General features: G+C 48.2%; 1 protein-coding gene across 3 annotated transcripts in view; it reads right to left on the bottom strand.

Moving 5' to 3' along the window:
* The window catches only part of NRDE2 (NRDE-2, necessary for RNA interference, domain containing), a 49,873-nt gene that overhangs the window by 3,154 nt on the left and 29,648 nt on the right, over nucleotides 1-17,071 (bottom strand). Inside the window, exons 8-14 of one of the 3 annotated variants that reach the window (XR_450886.2) lie at nucleotides 15,071-15,191; nucleotides 10,168-10,343; nucleotides 7,501-7,887; nucleotides 5,807-6,720; nucleotides 4,189-4,327; nucleotides 936-1,007; nucleotides 222-425 (exon numbers count right to left, since the gene is read on the bottom strand). Coding sequence is in view for 2 of the 3 variants with exons in the window: in XM_007180880.2 (XP_007180942.2) it covers nucleotides 300-425; nucleotides 936-1,007; nucleotides 4,189-4,327; nucleotides 5,807-6,720; nucleotides 7,501-7,887; nucleotides 10,168-10,343; nucleotides 15,071-15,191 (1,935 nt within the window). In the remaining variant the exon portion in view is untranslated. The other 2 variants (XM_007180880.2, XM_057542344.1) reach the window with 2 other exon arrangements.

Raw genomic sequence — 17,071 nt, 5'->3', positions numbered from 1 at the left:
CTCACACACCAACCATGACAGGTTCAGTTATCATCACTTAGCATGATTCCTGTCTATGCACATATATACACATACATATATAATATGCAAAACAATGGCTTTTGTGTCATTTGCACACGCAAAAAATGTGCAAGAGGTGAGAGACCAATAACCCAGACACAAACTATCAAGAAAGAAACCCCAAAGGCAGAGGTCTTAACACGCTCGCACGCATGTGTCACCGTCTCTTCTGGTGTCTCCTGGCTCCCAAGGGGCAGGCGCCGAGGCCTCGGAGGCATGCCCCACTCCCCTCCTGGCCTCTAGTCCTCAAGCAGAAGCTCCAGCTCCTCCAGCGGCAGGCGCACCCGGAGCTCCTTCTCCGTCATCAGGTCCAGGATCTCCTGCATCTCATCGGGGAAGTACTCCACGGCATCCAGGTACAGCACCTGGGGCCGGAGAGCAACACCCTTGTCAGCTGGTGCTCCCTCCAGCTGCCCCGCCACAGCCCATGCTCCCCTTGCCGTCCTAACCCGGCAACACCTTGACGTGCTTCAGGAAGGACGGAACTCAAAAGCAGAGGGAACGTGAGTAAACTCAAAGGGAGACCCTCTCTTCCAAAGTGGGGCCAGCAGCTGTTGGCAGACACTGCGGTCACCGTCAGCCTGGTCTCTGAACGTCTCCTGACTTGGGCTGTACGGGGCAGAGCTGGGACGTGGATCCCAGCGCTCTCAGCACCTGGGATGAGCTTTGGGCAAATGTTGAGAACCAGCTGCCTACAGCAACGCTCCCATGAAACGCCAGCTCCAGTGCAGGGAAAGGAAACAAATGCCCCTCAGTCTCCAAAGGGGATACTTTGAAAAGGCCTGGGAAGTGCCCTGTCCCTGTGACACTAACTGGATGAGGCTTGGCAGGGAGGTCCTTGGGAATCTGAAGAGACCATGGCCCTTAGAACTTACCTTTGCCCAAGGACAATTCTGAAGTGCTTTGTAGAACACACCTTTGCTTCTTTCTTTATTTCCTAAGGAAACCTGAGGCGAGGGGAAAAAATACAAAAACGATGAAAGAGAATCCAAGGCCATCCCGGTACTGGTCCACCCGGGGCGCTGCCACAGTGGCTGTTGGGTGGTATGGGTCCACGTACCACGGGATGCCCTCAGGGGCGACTGCTGTGTCTCAGTGGGCCTGGAGTTGACCTTTAACACTTCTGACTCGTTTTCATCTCCTCCATCACTGTGGGCTATCACACCTGGCATTACTAAGAGTGCCTAGAACGAGGCCTTGTGCGTGAGGTGAGGGTGATAACTTCATACAGAGAAGATATCTGCTTTAATACTTGCCATTTTCTGAAAACTATCTTAGAGAAATGAGGTGACCAGGATTACTGAATCAGTAACCTTATCAAAAGCAAATTTCGGGTCAGAAATTTCAGTCAGAGCATGCAGATATTCAGCACGTTTTCAATCTAAGCACATTTTTACACTAAGATATAAAATCCTTATATCTTATATCAACTCACACACAGGCGCTTTTTCCACACCTGCTGTGGAAGCCGGAGCAGCGTGTGTCCTGCCCTCCATATCCCCGGGCCTCTCCCAAGTCCCAGGGAGGGACCTGTCCCTCCTCCAGGGAGTCACAACCCACGGGCAGGCTCCCCAGGCGGGTGTCTGCAGCTGTGAACGGGCACAAGCCGAGCTCACGGAGCTGAAGTCTGTTCCTGGGCTTCCTGCCCGCCCACCTCCGCCCGACTTCCCGTTCCCACAGCAGAGCTTTCTAGCGGGTGCTGGCTCTGCCCGCCAGGCAGCCAGGGCATGGTGTCCAGACAGGACCGGTGAGGGCTGTTGGCCGACCTCTCAGAAACGCGGGGTGGCATCAAGAGACCCCCATCCACAGCTCAGGACCTCTATCTACCAAGGTCAGCCTCGCCTCCTTCTCAGATCTTTCAGGCTAACTCCCCCAGTCAGGAAGACTGTAACTCTGGCCTGTAACCAGCATCTGTGATAACCTTCAGGCAGGCAAGGCGCAGGGCTTCCTCACCCCCTCCCAGTGCCACCCACAGAGTCAGCCGCGTGGCCCGGGGGGCTCCTGCCTCCCTCCCTGGTATGAGCCTCGGCCATTCTGAGGCTGGACCTCTGAATTTATACCCAAGAAGCCAGTGTGAGCTGTCCTTCCTTCACACACCAAAATTCTTCAATGTCCTCTGCTAAAATAGTAACTACACTTAAGGCTTTGTTTGTTCTGGAAAGAAGAAAAACAGTATTCCTGTACTTTCTCAACCACTGTATTTGTGAGACTCACAGTTAACCCTGGAATCCAGCAAATCCAGGTACGTAAGTTGGCTAGCCTCAAATGAGAACTGCCCTCTGCTATTTCCTTCATCAGTCGGCCACTGGAAAACGCCTCTGCTGCATCAGGTATGAAAGGGTTAAACGCCAGGTGAAAGCGTGGTAGTGACCGTTTCTCCTCCAGGGAGCCAGAGCCACATCCTTCCACAGTGGCCCCACGGCGTCCTGCCCTCTCCTGGCACTCAGAGCCTACACCTCTCATTTTGGCCCTAATTTGATTTTTTCACTGAGTTTATCAAAGTGTTAGGAGCTCACCCAGATGCCTCAGAAACTGCTAGGGGAGATCACTGCTCTAATTAATTCTTGGTCTGATGCTAATCTTTCCAAAAAGACAGACATTCCTTAATGGTCCCAGTCTTTTTTTCTAAGTCAACAAGAATTTTTCTGTCTACAGTCCACCCAGACTTGGCTCATGGCAGATCCTCAGTAAAAGTACTACACGTTTGCACTTCACCCTATTTGTCTCTACCTAAAAAAGACTGGAGAAGTTAAACTGGAAGTGTGCAAGCTCTCCCTCTTTTTAAATTTAAAGTCTTTCATTGGCTTAGACACAGAGTATTAGCGCTGGAACCATTAGGGAGCATCTGGCGTGCTCCTTCAGTGAGGGGCCTGACGACAGGGGTGGAGCTCAGTGGGAGCCCAGCCCTCCTGCTGCCGCCCCAGTGGCCTCCTCTGGTAACGGGCAGGGCCCGTGTCCTGGCCGCGCGTGCCCACGGACACCACGCTGGCGTGTCTGGACTTCTGAAGGTTTCCATTTCACACAAGGGAGTCAAGACGTAAAATCTGAGCTTTTGAGTCTGAAGAATAAACATTAAAAACACAGAAACTTTGGTGGTAATTCATCTTGATGCCGACTTCTGCCCACAAAATTGTGCCCGTTTGTCCTGGGTGTGCTGTCCTGAGATGCGTCCTTCCCTGCTACTCAGGCCTTTCAGAGATCAGGGGAGGTGCTCCCCGATGAATTCTGGACTCTAAGAGGATGGGGGAGGCCCAGACCTCTCCTAACCCCTAACTTACTCTCTCTGTATCTCTTTACACCCGACCCTGTCAAATGTCAATGGGAAATGTTCAAATACTTTGATCAACTTCTGTTAAATTATCCTATGGAAACAATCAGAGAGATACGTATTTATTTATAAGGAAGGTCACTCCTGGCTTCTGAAAGGTACAATATTCAATGGAGGTCACTTTGATATGATTTAATAGCCTTGAGCTAAACAACACTCAAGTGGCCTAGAAGACTTTCTAAAAAAGCACGCAACTTGGCAGTAGATGTATTATAGTAAAGGAGGCCCAGCCCAATGCCAAGCCTTTAAGCAAAGGCAAAGACAATTCAAGACTCCATGAATGAAGCCCAGGAACCACCTTTCAGCCTGCACAACACATTAACAAAACTAAATGGCATCTCACCATATTCAATCACCGTGGTACTTTTACGTAAAAACAAAGTTGCTTTGCAAAGGTCTATTTTAAAAACCACGTTCCAGATTGAATCTTATCCTTTAGTAACAAAACAGAATCAGGACCTGGAAATTCTTAGAAGCAGAATGGCAACAAATTCAGGTCTCTTTCAAATGAAAGCTCTTAGACCATTTCCAAGCTGTTGACTCAACGAAGTCAACTAGGAGAAAGCCACATGACATTCTGCTAGGCATCACTCCTCGCTATCATTCTACCAAAGGCCCCAGCAGAAAAGGCAACTTGTGACCCCTCCCACGTCCTGAGAGACCTGACGTCATCCCACCAGGACGCCCACAGGATGAGCCAAGGCTGAGAAGGGTGCGGGCTGCTGGACACCCGCACCGCTCACTTACGAAGGAGGAAGCAGAGCTCTGCGTAAACACAAACGCTCCGCATCTTTTCTTACCAAAAAATTCAAATACATCCTCCACAGTAAGGGGCACTGGCTGCCGTAGTCACTCCGCATCGCATTTTCAAACAGGGCTCTGATCCGATGCGTCAGGCCGGTCTCGGGAATGGTGGCGTGGACCTCTCTACCGTCTACCCTGCAAGACAAAAGCTCATGGAACTCCAAGACAACTTCCCACACCTACGTTGCAGTGGGAAGAGATACGTCAGTGACAGCAGACGTCAGCGACAACTGGATCTGAGCACACCGGAGGCAGTGCCGCGCCCAGGTCTGGGGACACGGGGGTGCAGGAGATAGTACGATGTGGGTCCTCCAGGGCCAGAGGCAGCCAGTGTCCAGGGCGCTGTGGTGTCTCCGCCGCACTGGGTCTGCCTAGAAGGCACACAAACTCCCTGCTTCTCTGTTTCCTAAGGAAAACCTACCCTTTCATCAGCAGAGTGCAAATTTTACCATCTGGGAAGGAAAGACCTTTCAGTTGAAAGTAGAGTGAATAAAATCCTGATGGAAGAAGTAAAAAACAAGTAAACTGAAATACTATTCTGGACCCCCCTGGTGGCTCAGGGGTTAAGAATCCGCCTGCCAATGCGGGGGACACGGGTTTGAGCCCTGGTCCGGGAAGATCCCACATGCCGCGGAGCAACCAAGCCCGTGCACCACAACTACTGAGCCTGCGCTCTCGAGCCCACGAGCCACAACTACTGAAGCCCGCGCACCTAGAGCCTGTGCTCCGCAACAAGAGAAGCCACCACAGTGAGAAGCCCGCACACCGCAATGAAACTAGAGAAAGCCCGTGTGCAGCAACGAAGACCCAACGCAGGAAGGGAGGGAGGAAGGGAGGGAGGGAGGAAGGAAGGAAATAAAAGTGAAAAATAATTTATAAAAAAAAGAGAGAAAGAAATACTATTTAGAGGCAATTCTGAACACTCAATTTCTGAGGTCAGAGCGAAGCAACAACAAAGCTTCTGGAAGGAACAATGATGCCTAAGCCAATATGTTCCCAAGCTTGTCGTTTAACCTGCAGATATAAAATACTGTATCCAAAAAAAAAAAAACATTTAAAACATGACACTGTTATCATCAGTAATAATAACAGAGGCTAGTAATTAGTCTGCACTCTCTTTGTGCTCGGTACTCACCCTTCCCAGCAACCCTCTGAGGTAGGGTCTTTATTCCCATTTTACAGAAGGGGGAACCTACTGAAGACATGAACTGACTTGTCCAAGATCACACAGCTGCTAAGTGGAAGAGCTGGGATTTGACTCCAGATTCCAACACCAGAGCCTGTGCTCTTACCCCTATGCTTTTACTACACCTTCTCAAGACACCTGAAGACCTGGCAGTCACCACTCATGCACCATAAGCAATGCTCAGGGATCCCAAAAAGCACGGCCTAGGGAGACAGCCACAGGAGCCTCTGACGAAAGGTGTTGCTACTTGCAAGTCTCCTATTCCTTTTTCACCGTGTTTTTCTACAACACGGAGGAACCCCCCCGGCAGGCGTTCCAGGCCCGGGCCGCATTCATTTCTGTATTCTGGAGGCCAAGTGGGTGGTGGGGAACACGGCAAGCATTGCGTAAAGGTTTCTGGACACAGGGACAAGATGCTCTGTAGTTACCTCTGCACAGTTTCCACTAGTCTTTTCCTCATTTTCTCAGCTTCAATTGCAAACAACCACGGCTCCAAGGGTTTGGCAGACCTGGTGATCGCATTGAAGAATCTTCTGGTCTTACTGGCACTGTGGGACTTATTCTGAATCTGTACATATGACCTCCAAAGAGCCTGGTTGCCCGGATACAACTTTAAAGCCTCCGTGAGAGCGTCTCGCAGAGGAGCCAGCGGGTAGACGGCGACTTTCATGTGGAACCTGAGCAGGCTCGTGTGTGTCAGGGTGACGGCCTCGAGGACGCTGCTCAGGCTCTGCGGGCTGGCACTGCCCTCCAGACCAGGGCCCTCTGCGGAAACAGAGACCTGGTGTTTTGCAAGTACCTGCTCATATATCCGCACAGCAGCGTCGATCCCTAGGGTCAAATACTGGAAGAGCATAAAGCATTTAACCAGGCTAATCAGGCGGCTAAAGGAATCGGAGACACAGCTCTCCCCCAAACAGTCCTGCAGCGCGTGTTCATAAGCCTTCCGAGCTTTCAAAATGTGAACGGCCGAGACTTGCCCGGTGTAGGGCCCGTAGGCCCCATTCTCGGTCAGTCTGGTCAATACGTGAATGGCTCGGGCTGGGGCGGCCCCCCTCACGTCCGGCAACAGCTCCACCTCCAGCTCGGCGTAGAGGAGACCGAGCTCACACAGCTCATGGTCCTTCAGTTCTCTGCTCCCTGCTATGCTGAGTGCTGTATCGAAAACTTTTCTGGCATCCTCTGTGTTGCCGAGCAGCCACTCCAGATGCGCATACTGCTTCCAGAGGCAAAAATTGTTGCGGTTGTCTGGCTCCTTAAGGAGATTCTTGGCTAGTTTTTTGCAGTTCTTTCCTTGTGATTTTAATCTCTTCTTGTTTTTAGTGTGCAGACACCAAACGACCTAAAGGTAAAAAGAAAAGAATGACTCCAAGTGCTCTGTGATATTAAAGACATCCCTTTGTACTGTCAACTGCAGAAAGCCACACAAGGCGTCTTCACTGCCTTCCTTTATCACGTGTCTCCTAAACACTTAGGCTCTCTGAGAAACAAATCAGGATTCCACCAGGGCCACAGGAGCCCCAAAATTAACACATCTAGGTTTCCATCTGAAATCCCTACAAAGAAGGCGTATATACTCCAAATGTTCTTCTCCAAAAATAGATGACCACCAAATTTTACCAGACACTATTTTAATAATACAGCCTGGTGTGTGCAATCTGCAGTTAAAGCATCAGAACTTTGGGTATTATAATTCAATACTAACCGGTGGCCAGCAGAGGGCAGAGGAGTCAACCCTAGACGAACTTCTAGCAGATAATGAAGAGCAGCATAAGTAAGTAGCTTATTTTATCTATTTTAATAAGCCCCTAAATCCTCTAACCGGGCTTAAGCTTAAGCTTGGTCCTTACGACTAATTGCTCACATAATCACAGACATCTGGTAATAAAGAGTCAACACAACAAACAGCTCCCGTCACTGACGCGCTGGACTCACTCCCACCTTCCTCCTCTTCCCTGTGGCCCCTCAGAAGGGGCAGCCACACACCCGGTGCCTTTGGGGCCCCGAAGGAGGAGGTGCTGTGGCCCAGAGCCCTGAAGAACACCAAGAGCCTGGCCATCCCACTGACAAACAGCGACGGGAAATGAGGTCCTCACACAGGGGAGGAGGAGGCCGGAGTTACCTTTGCAATCTCGTACTGTAACCAGGAGAAGCAGAGCTGAGACCTCTCCTTGCCTGAAAACAAAGGCATCACGAGGTGGAAGATGCTGCGGATGAACTCCTCGCCCTCTCGACTGTGACCCCTGGTCCAGTGCCGGCAACCCAGCTGGTCTGTGCGTCCCACACAGCTGACGCCGGAAAATGAAAGGTTGAGAAAAGTCAAGGGCTTTTCATCATAGAGTCCATTGTCAAAGATGCTGTTCTCATCCATGGCCAGATAGAGGCAGGAGGCCGGAGGGCTGAAGCCGGAAGGCACACCCAAGAACTGCAGAAAGGCTGCAACCAGCTGAAACTGAAGATCCGGGCTGGAAAGTTGGATCAGAGACTGTCCAATATCATCAAACAATACCTGCAACGAAGACAAAATCAAGTGACCGAATGCAACAAACAAAAAAGCCTTCACAATTTTTTCCACAATTCTTTTTATAGGGATATACTTACGAGTCAACATTATTCAAATTAAATTTTAAACAGACAGGAGCTAGGTTATCTGCAAGACGCAAAAAAGCTAGAGGCGTCCCAAGGCAAGCTGAGGGCGGGAGGGTGAGTGCCGAGGCCCTGCAGCGCCGGCAGCGTCTCACACTTCCTGGGGATCCTCCACAGGAGGGGCCACCGAAGCGGAAACTTTCAAAGTCTCCTAACGGATTCACAGGAAATCTAAAATCACATTCACTTCTTTTTTTTTTTACATTCACTTCTGAGAACACACAAAATTGCTTTTGTTGTTACTTTGATAAGTTACAATTGTGAAAAATTTTTATTTTAAGATAGAAGGACTTTACTACTTTGTGGTTTCTTTGTACAAAATTGCTTCAGGAAATGAAAAATATGCTCAAAAATACACAAACAGCAGCACAGTAAAAAGGAAACTGCAGGAGCAACGGACCATGCTGAAAGCAATTATAAGAGGCTAATACTAACTGTAACTGTTTGTAGCTGACTTCACATAATAACTTTAAAATGTAAGGCCACGGGGGCTACCCTGTGTCTCAGGTCCTGCTTATCTGACTGGTCTCTGTGGCCCTCAGCAAATGGGAAATCAAAACACGAGCACAATAAAAGTGGACTGCCTGGGACTCAGCTCATCAAAACCATCAACTAATCAGAAAGCTTTTTCTCCTCCAGGCTTTGACTAGAGAAAAAAATCTAAGAAATTGCTCGCGGCAGTAGTTTGCTCCAGAAATGAGCTTCCGGGAAACCGCCAAAATGCTGAGCCTTGAGAACTAACTTCTGAAGGGTGACCATGAACTCTGTAAGGCCATCAAACACCAAAGACAGAGCCCACCCACTCCGCCTGAAAACTTCAGCTCAGCGGGGCGGGAACCTCACGTGCAGGCTCGCCTCACCTCGGTCGGGGAGTGAGCTGCCATTCCCCTGGAAGCTGGCCCTTCCCTCCCGCCCAGAGGCCCCTCTTTCCCTCCTCCCAATTCTGTCTCCTCAGTCTGGCCACCCCGTTCGCCGCTCCTCGAACGTCCCAGGCCCTCTGGTTCCTTCACTCGTGCTGATCCCTCTGCCTGGAGCCGAAGCTCTGGCATCAAATACTCTCGGCATCCAGGACTGTTAACTGAGTGCTCATCACTGGGCAAGCTTCGTCCAGGCGCTGGTGACGCAGCAGTGACGGAAACAGGAGAAGTCTCCGCTCTCACGGCACGTGATGTGTAGGGAGCAAGCAGGTCAAAGCTCAGGAGCCTTGCTGCCGTAAAACCTCTCAGACTGTACTTGTGACCTGTCGCGTGCCAAGCAGCACACAGGAGACCCTTGAACAGCACAGGTTTGAACTGGGCGGGTCCACGTACACACGGGTTTTTTCACTGAACATGCCCCACAGGACCCCGCGACCCGCGGCTGGTTGAATCCGCAGCTGCGGAACCACGGATGCGGAGGGCTGACTGCAAAGCTACACTCGGATTTTCAATTGCTCGGGGGAGTCGGTGCCTCAACCCCCTCGTTGTTTAAGGGTCGACTGTAGTTGGTATCTTGTCAAAGTGGCTCAATTCCAGGTATCAAAATAGAATCTCTTCCTTTCGTTTTATGTAAAACTTCCAAAGCTGCTGGCCACTGGGCACAGAGGAGCAGGCGCCAAGCCACGCAACAGCCGTGAGGGACGTAACCTGAGTGCCTGGCGAGCACAGGTGCCCAATAGGTGCTACTTCCTCCCCAGCGAGACGAGCTGGACACCCACCGTCCCAACACGGCCTCTACACTCCTGTCCCTCTTGTCTTCCGGAGTCACAGCCACCCACCCATCTTTAAGGATCCAAGAGTAGGGTGGAGAAAGTGGACACAGTTAAAGAATCTTTGCCAGTGACTCCACGCATTTAAACCCTGAGCCCTCAGGCTTCCGTGTGAAAAATTAACTGAATAACCTGGAAGACCATCTCCAGAGGGGCGACCACCAGAGCCGAGCCCCCTCCTCGGGGACAAGAACCGTCAGGGCGAGTGCCTCGACGCCCCCCCATCACGAGCGGCGCGTGGAACTGCCCCCGGCTTCCGCAGGCAGCAGCAGGAGCAGGCTGGAATCTCCCAGGCCAGGCAGGTGCCCAGAGAGCCCAGCAGACTCCTTCCGGGGAACCAGAACCCAGCGGGAACGGGGGGAGAGCAAAGACCGCGCAGGGGCATGTGGCGCTCGCCTGTCTCTCTGGGTCCTCACAGTCTTCCTCCGCCTGCGTCTTGGTCTTCTCAGGGCGCCACGGCCGCCAGTGTCTGTGGTCTCGGGACCGCTCAGCAGCAAGCCAGATCTGCCACCTGGACAGAGTCTTATCTTTAATTTCCTGGTCGTCGTCTTCCGGTTCATCATCGTCATCATCTAGGCAAGAATCAAACTTCTAGCACACCTAACCAGCAAATAAAGCCACCACCAACACTTAAATCTACCTGCTTGTGCCAGCTACAGGGGTGGGCGCCTGGAAGGCCAAGGTAAGACCCAGGCCTAGCCTTCTGGGACACTCAGTGGCATTTACAGACTCTCCCATGATCACTCAGGTTCCCAGAAAAAAACGGCAGGTTAGCCGATGAAATCAGATGATTGTTAATGCTATCACAGCAATTAAAATGGGAATGACACATATTTAGAACAGCACTGCCCAGCAGAACTTTCCGTGATGCCAAAAGTGTTCCAATTCTGTGCTGAGTAATATGACAGCTACCAGCTACAAGTGACTTACTGGGCACTTGAAATGTAGCTGGTAGAATAACTGAATTTTAAATTTTATTTCGTTTTAACTAATTTTAATTAAAATAGCCACGTGTCACTAGTGGCTACTGTACTGCACAACACACTTCTAGAATGCTAAATGACATTTAATGAGAGCATTGCTTTAGATTTTCTTAAGTCATCAGAAATTTTAGCCAGTGGCCCTATGATTATGACACATGTTCACTTTTTTTAAAAAAAAGAAGCAAGTCAAGATATCCTATACTTTATTTCACTTTGTTTCCTAACTCTGAACATGCAGAATAGGAAAGGAAAAAAGTCTGAGTCTTCTGTAAAGTTCAATATTTAAAAATAAACAAACAGAGTATGTAAAATGGTGCAGCCACCCAGAAAACAGTTTGGTGGTTTCTTATAAAACTAAAATGCACTTACCATAAGACCCAGAAATTGTATTCCTGGTGCTGATTCCAGAAAAATGAAAACCTATGTTCACACAAAAACCTATACATTAATGCCCACAGCAGTTTTATTCATAATAGCCAAAAACTGGCAACAATCCAAATGTCCTACGGAGGGTGAATAGAGAAACAAACTGTGGTACATCTATGACATGGGCACCACTAAGCAATAAATATGAAGAAACTGCTGACACATGCAACAGTATGGACAGATCTCAGGGAATTCTGCTAAGTGAGAAAAAGCCAATCTTAAAAAGTTACACAGAAAACAACTGTTAGTGAGGATGTGAAGAAACCGGAACCCTCGTGCGTTGGTGGTGGGGATGTAAAATGGTGCAGCTGACGTGGAAAACAGTAGGATGGATCCTCAAAAAATTAAACACAGAACTACCATATGACCTGGCAATTCCACTTCTGGGTATATACCCCAAAGAACTCAAAGCAGGTATTTGTGTATCCACGTTCATAGCAGTATTATTCACAACTGCCAAAAGGTGAAGCAATCCAAGTGTCCATCCACAGATGGAGAGAGAAATAAAATGTGGTGTACACATACAATGGAAAATTATTCAGCCTTAAAAAGCAAAGAAATATTGACACATGCTTCATACTGTATGAACCTTGAAGACATTACACTAAGTGAAATAAGCAGTCACAAAACAACAAATATTGAATGATTCCACTTATATGACGTTCTTAAAGCAGTCAAATTCATAGAGACAGAAAGTAGAGTGGTGGCTGTCAGGGGCTAGGGACAGAGGAGAGGAATGGAGAGTTAATACTTAATGGGTATAGAGTTGCAGCTGGAGAAGATGAAAAAGTTGAGGAGATGGATAGAGGTGATGATGGTCGCACAAGTGTCTGAATGTAATTAATGTCACTGAACTGTACACTTAAAAATAGTTAAGATGGTAAATTTTGTGTGTGTTTTACAATAAAAAATGTTGAAAAGAGTTACATGCCATATGATCCCATTTATATAAACATAGGTGAAATAACACAGTAATATAATAACAGACATGGAGAACAGATCAGTGGTAGGAGTTGCAGGGAGCGGGGAGGAGGTGTGGCAAGAAAGGTACAGCATAGGGGGCCTTGTGGCGATGCAGTGGTTCTGTATCTTGATTGTGGTTACGTGAAGCGGCTTATGTGGTAAAACCGTAAAGTACGAAACAAACACAGGCAAAGACGAGTACCTGTCAAACCAGTGAAATCTGAATAAACTCTGTGGATTGTACCAGCACCGATTCCCTGGCTGTGCTCCTGTCTGCGGCACTACCACTGGGGGGAGCTGGGTGAAGGGTGCACAAAACCTCCCTGTGTATTTTTTTTCCCAACTTCTTGTGAGTCTGTAAGTATTTCAAAATAAATAACAAACAAGCAAAAATCTCAAAAAATCGAAATGCATGATACGTATACCAGCATTTTAAACCCAATATTCTACCCAATGCTCTTCTGAATTCCTCAAAGAAGAAAACAAATTTAACTATTTACCACCTTCTTCTAAAGGTCTACCTTTGAAGTAATCCTTTAATCACGCTGAGAAACCTACTATAAGAGAAATTACCCCTGTGAGTTACACATCAGACTTAGATACCAGAATTTATTACATCAGTAATTCAAAAAGTTACATGGCTGTGGACAGATGTATATACGTAACAATCACAGCCTAAGAGGAAGTGAGGGTAAGCAAGAAGAAATAAGTTGTAATGTATGAAGAAGTACTTCAGCATCAATGAGAAACACCAGCCACTCTCTAAAGGCCAACCCTGTCGTGATGAACCAAAAACTTAAAAATAAAACAAAACCAAAAATAGTTATCCACTAGTTTTCTGAAAACAAGAATCTTTCAACCTTTCTCCTGACGCTGCTGGGGTTTTGCATACTCCCATTATATTCATTAGAAAGAAATTCATTGAATTCAGTACAAGATTCTCTATAATGGAAACTTTGCAGGAATATTAGCACCAACACATGTCCCTAACTTGATACTAAAAATCAAGGTTTCAACACTGAGGTTACCTTTCTGAGAAAATTAACTTTACATCTGATCATGAGTGACGATTAGACATTTGGACATTTATCAGAGAAGTAATGTTAACTTGGTCTCTGGACACTGCTATGAGAACTCTATCCTCATAGAATTGCAGAATATGGTAAACTTAGAACATACATACCATGCACTCTAAGAGTCTTGCTCATTCACAAAACATAGAAACAAACAAAAACAAGCTAAAAACACAGAACCATGCTGAGTCGGTCACTCAGAGAAAGAAGATTTATTACCCGAAGACCTATTTTCGCAATTCTTCATGTGGTCTTGCAGACTCAGTGGCTAAAAGTGCAACACCTACTTCCATTTTTCCCTGCAGGTTACTGTTTTCATATATGAAACCACTGAGGTCAGCCTGAGGAACAGTTCCAGTTCTTTTAGGAAAGGACACTCAAGGGAAGTCAAAACAGCTGAGCCTTTGACAGCCCAGGTGAGACATGACCATCACCAGACAGCGCTGCCCAGAGCAGAGTCACCCCAAATACCTGACGGTCCCCCCACACAACCTGCCTTAGTGGAGGAGGGGATGCCACCTGGCCTGGAGCTTTGCGCTGCCATGCAGACCTTAGCTAATCCAAAGCTTCCATGCCGCAGATGAAGAAACCAAGGCCCAGAAAGGTCACACCTGTGAGAAGAGGCTGGACGAGTCTGGGCTCTCTCCCCCTCACACTTTCAACAAAACCAGAAAGTGAAGCAATTCCTGAATAGCTGAGAGCTGCACTGTCCAATTCAGTAGCCATAGTATGGGGCTATCAAGCACCTGAAAGTGGCTCGTCTGAATTGAGATGAGCTGTAAGTATAAAATATACACAAGATGTCAAAGTCTTTGTATGGAAAAAAAAGAAGGCAAAATATCTCATTAATTTGTTTAAATTGATTACATGTTGAAATGTTAATGTTCTGATATACTAGGTTAAACAAAATACATTATCAAAATTAGTTTCACCTCTTTCTTTTCACTTTTTTTTTTAGAAATTTTATTCCTGCTTTTATTTATTTATTTATTTATTTTTGGCTGTGTTGGGTCTTCGTTTCTGTGCGAGGGCTTTCTCTAGTTGCGGCAAGTGGGGGCCACTCTTCAGCGCGGTGCGCGGGCCTCTCATTATCACAGCCTCTCTTGTTGCGGAGCACAGGCTCCAGACGCACAGGCTCAGTAATTGTGGCTCACGGGCCTCGTTGCTCCCCGGCATGTGGGATCTTCCCAGACCAGGGCCTGAACCCGTGTCCCCTGCATTGGCAAGCAGATTCTCAACCACTGCGCCACCAGGGAAGCCCCTCTTTTCACTTTTTTAACATGACTACCATAAAATGTGAAGTTACATTACGTGACTTGAATTATATTTCTGTTGGTCAATGCTGTCTTGAAGAGTACAAATCTGGAAAATACTACGGAGTTACTTAGAATGACTACTGTATAAATGCTAGTTAATAATTATTTTATAGTATTCCTAAAAAGGCAAGTATTTTTCAAATAATCTGTTGGTCTGTACATTGCCAAGGAAACAAAAAGACAGTCTTAAACACACACAAAAATGGGAGGAGGGAGAGCAGGGGATTAGTAACAAAATTACTAATCAGAAGCAACCTACAAAAGGAAAAAGGAAAATTACTTCCTCTGGAAAGAAATTCAACCCTCAGAGTGTATGGACTAAAGCAGGGGATGGCAGTCAACTGCTTTAAAATCTCTAAGGGGAAAAAACAGTCTTTTCTCCCAGGTCAGTTACTTCATGTGTGTTCGACATTTTGATGTTTGTACAGTGTTCCTAAGCTACTGATAAATAGCTTACACCTACAAACAAATAACCCATGAAGACGTGAAAACAAATTCTAGAAGGAAAAGGCAGAGCATCTCGACTGAGAGGCCTTACCTGGGCTGACGACCACCCAGCCGCCCCGCTCCTGCTGGTGCATCCACGCTCTCCAGCCTCGGGCGCCCTTCTCCCCAGCCCTGGGCTCTCCACTGTCCCAAAAGGGCTCAAAGAATTCTACCTGTTCAGGTTGAAAATAGAGAGGTTAGCCTACCTTGAACAAAACTGCTAAGTCACTGGGCAAAATCAGTGCTGACTGGCATAAGAGGGGCTTATGATTCTTGAAATCTTGCCTGTCATCAGTCGGGAGTAGATACACGATACACAAAAAAGAAAAAATAATTAGTGTGACAGGCAGCCACCAAGAGAGGCCCCCGTGACCCTCCCCTGCCTTGAGGTATTCACACCCTTGAGTGCGGGCTGGGCCCAGCAGCTTCTCCTAACAAACAGAACATGGCACAAGGCGATGGGATGACACCTCTGAGGTTAGGTTACAGAAAGACCGGCCAAAGCCACCACGAGGCACCTGCAGCTGGGTGGGAGAGGGACGATTTGCCGGTTCTGACCCTGGTAAGGCCAGTCTGACCAGGGACAGTGGCACTGCCAGTTCCCTGAATGCCACTGGGCCCCCTAACTGATACCTGAAGTCATGTTGCTTTCAAGACCTTTTGAGGGGAAGGAGATTCAAAGTCTTTTTTTTTTTAAATAGAATTACAGTTGATTTACAATATTATATTACTAAAGTTTCAACAGGACAGACTGTGAGCTCTTGAGGTCAGGACCACATCTCAATTACAGTAAATTCCCAGCACCTGGCACTGTGCCCAACACACAGGAGGGACTCAATAAATGTTTGCTGGGAGACAGCTGAACATGGCTGGCACCCAGTGAACAAACAGGCCTGCAGGGTAAAGCCTGGCCCCTCCCTCAGTCATCTGGCCACCAGGCCTGCAGCGTGTGGGGGCAGTTTGGCGGCAGCAATTCCCTATGGAACAAACGTGAACACTTCCATGAACAGGAAACTGAACATGTCATCACCTGGCAATCAGGACTTTAAAAGTGAGCCAGTAGGGACTTCCCTGGTGGTGCAGTGGTTAAGACTCCGCGCTCCCAATGCAGGGGCCTGGGTTCGATCCCTGGTCAGGGAACTAGATCTCACATGCCGCAACTAAGAGATTGCATGTCACAACTAAGAAGCCCATGAGCTGCAGCTAAAGGAGCTGGCAAGCCGCAACTAAGGAGACCTGGTGCAACCAAATAAATAAATAAATATTAAAAAAAAAAAAAAAGTGAGCCAGCAACCTGTTCAATGAAAGCTTTTGCAAGAATCCTCTTGAAGAAGAACGAGCAGGCTTCAAAGGGCAGGAGCGGCAGGACGCCCCAGCCCGAGCCCCCGCCTGCACCAGGAGAGACACAGGAGGGCCAGGCCCTGTGCTCCGAGCGCGGGCAGCCACCTCGGCCAGGGGAACCGGGAGGACTACACTCCCTCCTTACAGGATTCGCTCTTATAAAAGGGATGGCAGAAGCGCAGTCAAGAAAAGAAGGTTTGTTTTTTCTTTAAGTGTGATGAATGGTTATAACCAATTCATTTATTCCACAGAAACACAGACCGGTAACCCCAGACTCTGCCTGTTTCCTGTTGTACTACTCTGTTTGTGGGAACAATGTCTCTCAGTTACAAAGGTATGGAATGTCATTAAACAAAAGCTTCAAAGTTGTCATACACATGCTTTGAAATTACAGACCTCTTATTCACTGGGTGCCCACCACCTTCAGCTCTGTGCCAACAAGCACTGGTCCCTACCGTGTGCTGGGAACACGTATTAAGTTGAGGTGTGGTCATGCCCTCAAGAGTATTTAAAGCCTCAAGTGCGTGGGCCAGTCCTGGGTGATGCTTCTGTCCTGGGCAGCGCCCCCCAAGCCCATCAGCAACTGCTCCCACCCCAGAGGGTGTCAGCAGAGGGGTGGGGGTGAGGGCAATTCTGATCCTGACCCCCAGCACACACCCCAGGCTCCGCAGAGAGGCTAAGAACCACTCCTGCGGCACAGCAGGTTCTTCAA

This window comes from Balaenoptera acutorostrata, chromosome 3 (genome assembly GCF_949987535.1).
Source record: "Balaenoptera acutorostrata chromosome 3, mBalAcu1.1, whole genome shotgun sequence".
Taxonomy (NCBI): Eukaryota; Metazoa; Chordata; class Mammalia; order Artiodactyla; family Balaenopteridae; genus Balaenoptera; species Balaenoptera acutorostrata.
Note: the sequence above shows the minus strand (reverse complement) of the source record. Positions and strands in the feature narration are given on the sequence as shown.